The 10,880-nt window shown below is 44.1% G+C and overlaps 1 protein-coding gene across 1 annotated transcript; it reads right to left on the bottom strand.

The window, feature by feature from the left end:
* On the bottom strand, nucleotides 1–10,427 carry ATP5F1A (ATP synthase F1 subunit alpha). Its single transcript, XM_035100654.2, has 12 exons — nucleotides 10,248–10,427; nucleotides 7,137–7,215; nucleotides 5,824–5,993; nucleotides 5,001–5,174; nucleotides 4,742–4,908; nucleotides 4,072–4,220; nucleotides 3,383–3,534; nucleotides 3,053–3,277; nucleotides 2,810–2,917; nucleotides 1,781–1,925; nucleotides 621–771; nucleotides 1–228 (listed from the first exon to the last, which is right to left on the bottom strand). The coding sequence occupies exons 1-12, from the start codon at nucleotides 10,305–10,307 to the stop codon at nucleotides 147–149; spliced, it is 1,662 nt and encodes a 553-aa protein (XP_034956545.1). The 5' UTR covers nucleotides 10,308–10,427; the 3' UTR covers nucleotides 1–146.
* Nucleotides 10,428–10,880: the final 453 nt, after the last annotated feature.

Below are 10,880 nucleotides of genomic sequence, written 5' to 3'. Positions count from 1 at the left end.
TCTTTACATGGAACTTTTAATTCTCAATGAGATCTGTACATTCAACTCACACATACCTTTTATTAAGCCTCTGGTAAAAAATGGAACCAGAGTGCTACCAGCGTTCAGTGACAAAATATGCCTTGTATAGAGAACTGTTAAAGAGTTTATGCTTCAAATGTTGCCAGGAAATTTGTGACTATTTCCTTCAGCTTGGCTTCAGTTTGTTCAGAGATCTTCCCATCAGTCCTGTGAAGGCAAAACCAACCAAATTTCAACTCTCATCCACAGCAGACTGTGTAGCAACTACTCCTTCACTTCAACCCCTTTGCAGTGACTTCTTCTGCCACCAGCTTTCTCCTCCCCCCACCCCCACCATTATTCATAAATCACCATATTTAACAATATTATAAAATGAACCTAAATATTAAATGCCGTGCTGTGCGCCATCCAAAGGCACTCTCTTGAAGCACTCTTCCAAGTGAAACTTAGCACTGTTTTTATAAAGTCATTGCTGCTCTTTAACAACAATGCGCAGAACTATAAGAACTTTCCGTTGTTCAAAGTCACAGTCATTCCATAGAACTGTATGACTGCTTCACAAGTGGAAGGTTGTACTGAAATCTTCTAGCCTATTTTACCTGATTGTGGAGAGGAGGGCCTGGTGCTGGCTCAGAACGTGAGCAAGGAAAGCACTCTCGAATTTGGTGATCTTGCTGGGTTCCAGCTTGTCCAGATGGCCTCTTACCCCAGCATAGATAACTGCAACTTGTTCCTCAATAGCCATGGGAACTAGAGAGAAATGTGCAAACTTAGGTTAGACCACTTGGTGATTAGCGTGCCACAAGTCACAGCAAACCTGTGCCTATGCTAACTATAGTTAAGGCAGGGGCAACAGGATTTGGTACAGAAAGTTAAGAACATTTCACACTCCCCTTAACAGAAAGGATCAAGCTACTGCTCAGAGACCTCCAGGAGTTGCAGGGAAACCTCTTAAGACTGCCAAGATTCCCAGCCAGACACAGGAAAATCGCATTTCTCTTTCCCCCTCCCCACACATGCATATGTACAAGGAACTTCTCTCTCATCTGCAGCAAATAAGCATTTTCTCTTGATAAAATAAATTGATTAAGTAAAAGAGTTTTTTAAATTACTTTATTTTGCCCAGACATAAGCTCTGTTTGGCATCACCCAAAGTGATAGTGATGGATTTAGACAATGCTACAACATTAGGCCTAACAGGAGCTCAGAAAAGGAAGAAGGAAGAAGTTATATCCTCCCTGAGGGGACCCAAGGATCTGCAAAGTAAGGAAAGGTTTCTGACTACCTCATTCTAAACACTGGAACATGAGCAGGCACATGCTTTATTTCTACACTTATTTGTGTTCAGCAAGATTTCAACTAAATTGAGGAGTCATTCAGCAAACCTTCACCTATTACATCAAGTGTAGGGCACCTCAGGTCCAGGGGCCAAATACAAGCATCTCCCTCTGGCCCTCAGGACCTCTTCCCCAAACTACACCCCTCAGAGACCCTGCTTTACACAATCCTTGAATTATTCTGCCTGGCTAGAATGTGCCCTTGAACTCTGATAATACCTCTTGCTTGCCTGGCTGCACAACAGAGAGGAGAGTGTGTAGAAGATACAAAGGAAAACTACACAATTTTGCCTCTGGCCCACTGGGCCCCCCAAGAGGATTGTCCAGTGGGAATGAAGCAGACCTTGGGCTGAAAAACATTCCTCACCCTTGTGTGACATGGGGAGGGTGTGGTAGAACTAGGAATCTTGAAGAATTCTTACCATATTGTCCTTGTTTAAGCAGCTCAGTCAGCCGTACACCACGACTGAGCAGCTGCTGAGTAGCAGCATCCAGATCTGAGCCAAACTGGGCAAAAGCAGCTACTTCACGGTACTGAGCCAGTTCCAGTTTCATGGTTCCGGCCACCTAGAGAAAGGAGTGGGCAGGCTTATTGCCTTTTCTAGGCAAATCATTCTGAACACTTTCTGCCTGCCAGTCTGTGTCTTCAGCTACCTCCTGGACCATCAGAAGTGCTATGACAATATAGGAGTGGTCACAGTTAACTATCTAGATTAAATATGGCATTGTCAGGGATAGGCAGGCTTCAGGCCTGGGCAAACAACTGTGTTTTTACTAGGATGCAAAGGTCCACCAATTGGTGCTTGGTACAAAATGGCAGCTCAGCGGCCTGACACAGGCTTAGAATTAAGGAACAGGCTGACACCAAACATTTCTCAGTACCAGAACTAAGCTCACAATGTTTTCATACAGAAGTTGTCATTCGTTTCAGCAGTTGTCATCCACAACAGCTAAATTTAGTGCCTTTTTGTTATTGTCACCGTTAATCAGTCAGATTAATGATATTAGTCAGATATCATTGCCAATATATTGCTAGTCACTCAAGAGTACTCTCTTGTCCTACAGAAATTATTGCTCAGTCAGAGGAGCCAGGACCAGGAGGTACAATAATTTGACAAAAATGGTCTAAGCAGAATTGATATAGAAAATGTATGGCATATTATGCTATTGCTCAAGAAATTTCCAACCTTGGTTTTGCTAAACTGGCCTCCACTTAAAGCTTTTACTAAACCCATTCCTGCAAAGACAGCAGCATGGAATATGCAATTCTGTATGTTAACCAGAGAATACTCACTAGCTTGCCATGTGAGCCTCTTTTATTCAAAAGTTCTAATTGATATAATGAAATGCTAGAACAGAACGATACTGCTGCTGTGATCCTGCATCCCAACACAACAAACTGAATGCTTAGCTAAACCATAGTGTCAATATAACTAAGATTTTACACTTACCTGCTTCATAGCCCTTGTCTGAGCAGCAGAACCAACACGAGACACAGACAGACCAACGTTGATGGCTGGGCGGATACCTTTGTAGAACAGCTCAGTTTCCAAGAAGATCTGTGGGAAAAACCAATATATAATTTTACAAGACACTAATGTGACTAAAGAAGTGCAATTGGGCCCAACATGGAATTCAGGTCAGCCCAAACCATTCTGTATGTGGATTCTCAATTAAGTGCTTTGGGATCCTACCTGACCATCGGTGATAGAGATTACATTGGTTGGAATGTAGGCTGACACATCACCAGCTTGAGTCTCGATGACAGGAAGGGCAGTCAGAGAGCCACCACCAAAGGAATCGTTCATTTTGGCTGCTCTTTCCAAAAGGCGGGAGTGCAGGTAGAATACATCGCCGGGGTAGGCCTCTCGGCCAGGTGGACGACGCAGCAACAGAGACATCTGGCGGTAGGCAACAGCCTGTTGATACAAGACAGATGTTACATCTGTTTCACCAGCTCCAGGAATCTTCGCAAGGTCCAAGTTTCTGCCCCCCAAATTAAGAAGCCAATAGCACATTCAAACCTGTTTGGATAAGTCATCATAGATAATCAAAGCATGTTTGCCATTGTCTCTGAAGAATTCACCCATGGAGCAGCCAGAATAAGGAGCCAAATACTGAAGGGGGGCAGCATCTGAGGCTGTAGCAGAGACCACGATAGTGTACTTCATGGCATCTGGGAAAAATGGTTTAAAACAGCTTTGTCAGTGTCAGTTTCTAATTAAATGGAAATGGAAACAGATTGGCTAACAGCCATTCAGTTACTAGATCTTCCCCCATCATACCATACCATTTTCTCACAGTATTTTAAAGTTTGTGTGTGTGGGAGGGGGGGGGGCTTTGCTACAGTAAATGGCACAGTTTACAAAAGTGTGTCATTTCCTTTTGTATCTGCAGGAACTAGGGGGGAATGTTTTCTCCTATTTGTCCTTACCCCGGCACACTGTAAGTTGTGCAAGTTTAGCATTTAACAGAAATAAAATTAAGCTGCAGTTTCAGGAAAGTAAAGCAGGTCTTTAACTAACAGAGGTTAGTACCAAGGTAACGGGACATGGAACTTGACAAAAATTCTGCTGCCAAGAACATCTAAGCTGTGTACATAAAACAGTTATAGATAAATCATACACAGATAAAAACAGTTCAAAAAACATTTATGCTACCAATTTCCAGACTTCACTTCCATCTAGGAAGTTTGTGCAAAATACATAAATACCTGCATCAGTGAGCCTCTTCACCAGTTGAGCAACAGTGGATCTTTTCTGGCCAATTGCAACATAAATACAGTACAGTTTCTTCTTTTCATCAGTCCCCTCATTAAATCGTTTTTGGTTGATGATGGTATCAATAGCAATTGAAGTTTTCCTACAAGGAGAATAGCAGGTCAGTTAGCATCATTTTCTACAGCCTGTCCAAAGCTTATACAAAGGATTTCAAGCTATATTTTGGGGAACCCCAGGGTTCCTCATTGAGGAAATTATTACGGTATAACTATTATTTATTAAATTTATATGCCACTATTCACCTGAAGATCACAGGGCAGTTTACAACATAATTGCGTGCAAGCATAATAATCATGGACAAGCTTCTCTGCCTATATGAATCTTATTTTACAATGAGCTGAATATAATCAGGAATTCATTGGTAGTTTGTTGTAGAGCCAGTGCACTGCCTGAACTGGATACACCTTAAAAACATGCCCCAGAGCCCAGGAGATATGAGACAGGGGCATTGGGGTCCTTGGCCAACAAATTATTGTGTGAAAGGGATCTCTGAAAAATGGGAGCTTTGAGAAGAAGACTTTTCTGAATTCCCAGGGCACCTTTGTATCACAGAAAACTTAACAGCAGTTAGGACAAAGCAGTTTGAGTTAGTAAGCTCCTTACCCTGTCTGCCTGTCTCCAATAATCAGCTCACGCTGACCACGGCCAATTGGTACCAAGCTGTCTACGGCCTTGATGCCAGTTTGCATGGGCTCTCGCACAGAGATTCTAGGAATGATCCCAGGTGCCTTCAGACCAACCCTCCTGCGAATCTTGGAAGCGATGGCACCCTTTAAAAGGAAGACAACATGGTCATTTTCCCCAATTTGCTCACTACTGATAACTGACATGCAAAAGCAGTAAATATCGTTGCCACACCAACCTTTCCATCAATGGCATTTCCCAGTGCGTCTACAACACGTCCCAGCAACTCGTCACCAACTGGGACATCCACAATGGCTCCTGTTCTCTTCACAACGTCCCCTTCCTTAATCAACCTGTCATTACCAAATACGACGACACCAACATTGTCGGGCTCCAAGTTCAGGGACATACCCTAGAAAGAAAGTTAATTTAAGAAGGAATTGAAAGGATGCATTCATGAGACACTCCAGCCAAGAGTTGGCAGGGCAGATTCCCACAACCCACTGAAGTCTACCAAGCTATAAGATTTGAAAACAGTATCAGACAGTGATGACAGTTCCATATAGGATATGCTATGGCTAAGCACGTTAGGTTAGAGCTATAATCACAGTAGCAGGTGTTGTATTTTCAGTGACCAAAGCCTCTTTGTAACAAGTTGATTTTAAACCACATCTCCAGTCCTAACATTACTCACAATGCAACCAAAGGGTATGAAGAGACCTTCAAACCAAGAATCACAAGTTTTACACAGGCACTTAATACAAATACAGTGGTGCCTCGCTAGACAAAATTAATTCGTTCCACGGGTCTTTTTTTATAACGAAAAATTTGTCTAGCGAATCCCATAGGAATGCCTTGAATTTTTTTTGATTTTTTTTGCCCATAGGAACGCATTAATTGAATTTCAAAGCATTCCTATGGGAAACCGTGATTCGCTAGACGAATTTTTCGTAAAACGCATTCGTCAAGCGAGGCAACCTCCGCTCGAAAAATCCTTTCGTTAAGCAGGGAATTCGTTAAGCGAGGCACCACTGTACGGATGCAATGAAAACGAAACCCACCTTAAGCCCAGAAGAGAACTCAACCATTTCTTCTGCTTGAACATTCCTGAGGCCATACACACGGGCAATACCATCACCAATGGAAAGCACACGGCCAGTTTCTTGAAGCTCAGCAGAGGTGTCAGCGCCCAGAATGCGCTCTTCAAGAATTGAGGATACTTCAGCAGTGCCTGGAAGAATTTAAGTCATGACAATGAAATAAGACTCGTTAGAATCTTAGCTCGCTTTGCATCAATTCTGGTAGTCTGGATTAAGCAAGATAGGTTAGGTCTGAATCTTGTTTATAGCACATCATTCTGTGTGGTGTGGTGACAAGACTCTATCTATTCTATGAAAGGTTAGGTGTCCGTCTCTAAACTAGCCAATGGCATGCAAGACACTATATATAGAGAGAACAGTTCTACAATTGTAAAAGCAGAAAAAGCAATTTATTGTTTTATCTTTCTTTGGTGGACTTATCACACCCTTCAGACAAGGTTTTCAAGGTGTATTTGAACATTTGACTTACCTTTCTACAAATTACTCAACGAATCTTGCATGAGTTAGGCAAGCTGGATGGAATGTTTAACAGTTTCATTTCTTGATTCTGTACACTCATGAATTAGATTAAGTTAAATAGTAATTGTGAGGGACAGAGGATATCGCGAAGTCCCTCCCCTCCTGAGTTCAAGCCCATCCCCGAGCACAGGGGAAAGCAGAGAGAGTTCCGATTCCAGTGGGGAAGCAGGAAGTCGTGTCCGAGGCTCAGGCAAGGTAGCGGAGCCAGGGTCCCAGGTGGGACAGGAAGGGGCAAATAAGGGGGGGAGACCCATCCCCCCAACTCCGGAATTACGCAGAAAGAGGAGAGGAAAGAGGATGGGTCTGCCAAAGCTTTTGTGTTGGAGAAAGACGCGCCAAAAGCCATTCGGAGGTTCTGAACCCGACTGAACACATCGCTCCGTGTAAATAGCAATGACTTCAGCACTGTAAATACGCAGCACCAATAAAAGAATAAAATGCAGAGCTGGGTAGAGTCGTTACTCTGAAGTAGTCCGCTCCAGCCACTGTGACAGTAATCAAAGTGCTCTTCTATTTGCCCAACTGCCACTATTGCTTAAAACTCCCAACAGACAATTAGAACTTTAGTTAATATGCCTATTCCAAAACCATTAGAAGCGCATCCAGTTAGGTAATTGCTATACAGTACTACATAAAAGGATGCATTTCTTTTGGTTCCAAATGTTTCACCAAATTGATGCTTAGCTGCAATTAACAGTGATGACTACTGTACTTTATTACCCAAGTTGAGTTTCCAAATATTTATTTTTACCTACCTGTTTTCTGTTGACTTGTTTTGGAGGCATGGAGGTTCCTTGTTGCAACAAATGATGCACCCAAAGCATTCCGAGAAACCTAGCATAAAGAAAAAACTTTTGACTTTTACGTTCAACTTATTATCACTTTCTTGAGATTTATGAAATCACAGTCCTGATTTTGCTGCTCCTCACTCCATCTCCCCGCAGGGTTTACTTAATCCCAGTTATCAGCTCTTATATATCAGCTATTGATTATTTCAACCATAAAAGTGTTACTGGTACACAGTATCTCAGTGGTGGCGAAACTATGGCACGCGTGCCAGAGGGGGCACTCAGAGCTCTCTCTGTGGGCACGCACGCCATCACCCCAGCACAGAGTTCGCCAGAGTTCGTTACTAGAAAGCCAGAGGGAGACGGGGCCGGGTCTGAGGACATGTGTGCCTGAGGACATTTCTCACATCACCCGCACCTCTGCCCAGCCCAGCTGCTCCTGCTCTATTCTGCGCCCCTCAACTGAGTCAGGCAGAGCCAGCTGAGCGCATCAGCTGTTTGGGCACTCGTTCTCTAAAAGGTTCTCCATCACCGCAGTATCTGGAACAGGTAGACATACGGTACAGTCAATTTCTAGTGTGCAGGTTTACATGGGATTAAACACCCACTGTAGCCAATGGGGCTTTCTTTTGGGTAGAAATAAACAAGATTGTAGCTTTAGATTCAATACTGATGCAAATGACTTTAACAAGTAAGGTTTTGGCACCATTAACACAGAGAAAGAAGATACAAAATCTTAATGATTTGTACAGACTACTCAGTATTAGTGGCTGGAAGGTATCGCAAGAGAAATAAGCAGCCCAAATATATTGATTTTAGTGGCATCCTCCATTCCCCTTCTGTAGAATCCAGCGAGAAGGAATGGGCCTAGCTCCCTGCTATCTGAAAGGTTTCTTTCATAGCTTCACTCTTGCACAAACCTATTCACAGGACAAAAGAAATGCCTGGTCACTGTACTGAAAATTGGGAAAATATGGGGAAATTGCAGACACCTTCTTGGATAGAGATGTCCAGGTTTGTTTTTTCAAAAAAGCTCTCTCCCATGTAAGGCCTTGCATTTGAAATTGGATGAAAGTATTTGTTGCTCTTTTCAAGTACTATGTGGGAATTCTGAAATAATTTTATTTGAGGTGCCTTTTCTAAAGAATGACCTTCAGTACAATCTACCAGCAATACTGCAAATGGACTCTCTCAAAACACTGATTGGTCAAAAAGAATAACAAGGACAAATATATCAACTCTGTAATGTAATGGCAAATGTGAAGACACAGGACTGTGAAGAGCTGATGGAACTGTCAAATATGTAGCAGCAGTCACAGCTGTGAAACCTAGGGCTGCACCATCAAAGTATATTGCTAGAATGAATGAAGATTTACACTGAAATATTTGTCAAGGATGAATGATGTATTTGTGTTTTTCTATTGAAAACTGCCCTGTGATCTGCTGAAGGGCAACATAATTTTTAAATAAATAATAAAAATAAAGAAGATATAAACCTATCTTACAAAACAGAGGAGGAAGAACTCTAGGACTTTCCACCACTGACAGGCTTTCAAGACATGTAGATCTACAGGGGAGACCCCAAACGAGTGTTTACAATTGCGACCCCTGAACTTATCTTTTTAAGGGGGGAAACAAAGTTCCCAAACTTGTCTGGAAGGCAGTTTTCTCAATCCCCAATTAAACGCAAAAGGTGAGCAAATACAGCTCATAAAAAGGGCAATGCAAAAGGATTCTCTTATTAGATGCCACCAAGGTCACAAATACCAAAAGATGATGCTGTGCTGACACCACCACAAGCGCTGTCATCCTGCAAGGCAAGGCAGGTATGCCTGCAACAGCAGCCACTTCTCCCTTCCTTAACCAGGAGCCCATGCACGCTCCATGTATCCACGAGGATTTCCCCTTGTGCGAAGGGCCTCCCCCTCTGTCCTCATCTGGGTTCCGGTCGCTGCAGGATCATCAGCTGCAGGTCTGCCGTTCTGTCTTTACAGGTTTTCAATTCCATTTTAAAGACATTTAAACTTCTCAATATTCTAACACTAATCTGTAGTGCGTGGTCCAGTTTCGATTCCTGCATTGCAGGGGGCTGGACTAGACAACTTTCAGGGTCTTCTCCAACTCTACCATTCTGTGGCGATTGTAGATGCAGAAACAAAATTGCTATGAGAATATAAATTTAAGAGATTGAACGGAGGCATTGCGGGGGACGGGGACTGGATGTGTTCCGTGACAACCAGATATGCAGGTGCAACAGCACCCTACAAGGGAAAAGGAGTTCAACTGCATTTCTGCCCAAGATGTTCGCAGCTCAGAGAGAAGAAGGCAGAGGTGAAAGTGCCTCTCCTGCAAACTGGCGGAATCTTGGAAGAACAACCATTACTATCGCCATTTAAAACAAAATTTAAAAAATCCCTTCCAGTAGCAGCTTAGAGACCAACTAAGTTTGTCATTGGTATGAGCTTTCGTGTGCATGCACGGAAGAAGTGCATGGTATCTGAAGAAGTGTGCATGCACATGAAAGCTCATACCAATGACAAACTTAGTTGGTCTCTAAGCTGCTACTGGAAGGGATTTTTTTATTTTGTTTCGACTACGGCAGACCAACACCTACCTGCAACTATCGCTATTTATTTATTAACAATGACAACCACCCACCCACCCATGCTTTCCAATGCCTAGCACACATGCGCATTTTAAGTCATCGCAGAAACAGGAATAAATCACAATCACATGGCTTTATTTAAAAAGAAGAATCACCGGGCACAGAGCCTTCGCTCTCCCCACCCTCCACCCCACAAACGTGCAGCGGCCTAAGGGGACCCGTTTCCCTTCGCAGTGACCTTGCCAGGCGTCCAGGGGCAACCTTGCCAGGCGTCCCACAACTCCGCTCCCCATCCCGCCGTAGAGCCCAGGGACACGAGAGGAGGGCGAGGCAGCCTCGCAGGGGCGCGAGGCCCGCAAGAGCACGGAGCCTCCCCACCTCCTCAATGTCACCCGCAGGGCCCCAAGATGGCGGCGCCGACGGTCGCCTCACACGGACCTCCCTCCCTCCCTCCCTCCGCTCTCGCGTCTCACCAGGCCAGCCTGCCGGGGCAGGGAGCGGGCGAGGGCGGCGGCTACGCGCACGGACAGCATCGCGGCGGGAGAGGGAGGCGGAGAACCAAGGGAGAGAACGAGACGCCGCTGATGCCGCTGCCGCTGCTTCTTGCTTCTCCTGCAGCCGCCTCACGTCAGGGACCCGCGGACAAAATGGCCGCCACGCAGCCCCACCCCCTTTTTGCCGGAAAAGGCCACGCCCCCTTTCCTTCAAGGCTAGCGGAGAGGAGAAAGTCGTGACTCGGAAGCGCTTATACCGGGCTTTTTTTGGCCTACAACTCCCATGATTCCTAGCTAGCAGTGGTCAGGAATGATGGGAATTGTAGTCTCAAACCATCTGGCGGGCCGAGGTTGAAGAAGCCTGGCCTTTCCCTAACTTTTACCTCAGTTCTTCTTATATTATTATTATTATTATTATTATTATTATTATTATTATTATTATTATTATTATTATTATTATTATTATTATTATTATTATTATTATTATATCGGTCCGGTTTCTTTATCTGCGGTTATGCTTGCCATTTGTCTTCATGGGTGTGTTTAAGGGGGGGGGAAACAGAGAGCGTTGTTGGACTCCAACTCCCAGCAATCCCCATCTGACAAGCCCTG

The sequence above is a fragment of the Zootoca vivipara genome, chromosome 11, assembly GCF_963506605.1.
Source record: "Zootoca vivipara chromosome 11, rZooViv1.1, whole genome shotgun sequence".
Taxonomy (NCBI): domain Eukaryota; kingdom Metazoa; phylum Chordata; class Lepidosauria; order Squamata; family Lacertidae; genus Zootoca; species Zootoca vivipara.
The sequence above is the reverse complement of the archived record's forward strand: the minus strand, read 5'-3'. Positions and strand labels throughout refer to the sequence as shown.

Coding starts and splice junctions, on each gene's coding strand:
- ATP5F1A (XM_035100654.2), bottom strand. CDS start 10,307: ATGCTGTCCGTGCGCGTAGCCGCCGCCCTCGCCCGCTCCCTGCCCCGG. Junction 7,216..10,247: donor TGCCCCGGCAGGCTGGCCTG/GTGAGACGCGAG, acceptor TCTTTATGCTAG/GTTTCTCGGAATGCTTTGGG. Junction 772..1,780: donor GCTTAAACAAGGACAATATG/GTAAGAATTCTT, acceptor ATTTCTCTCTAG/TTCCCATGGCTATTGAGGAA.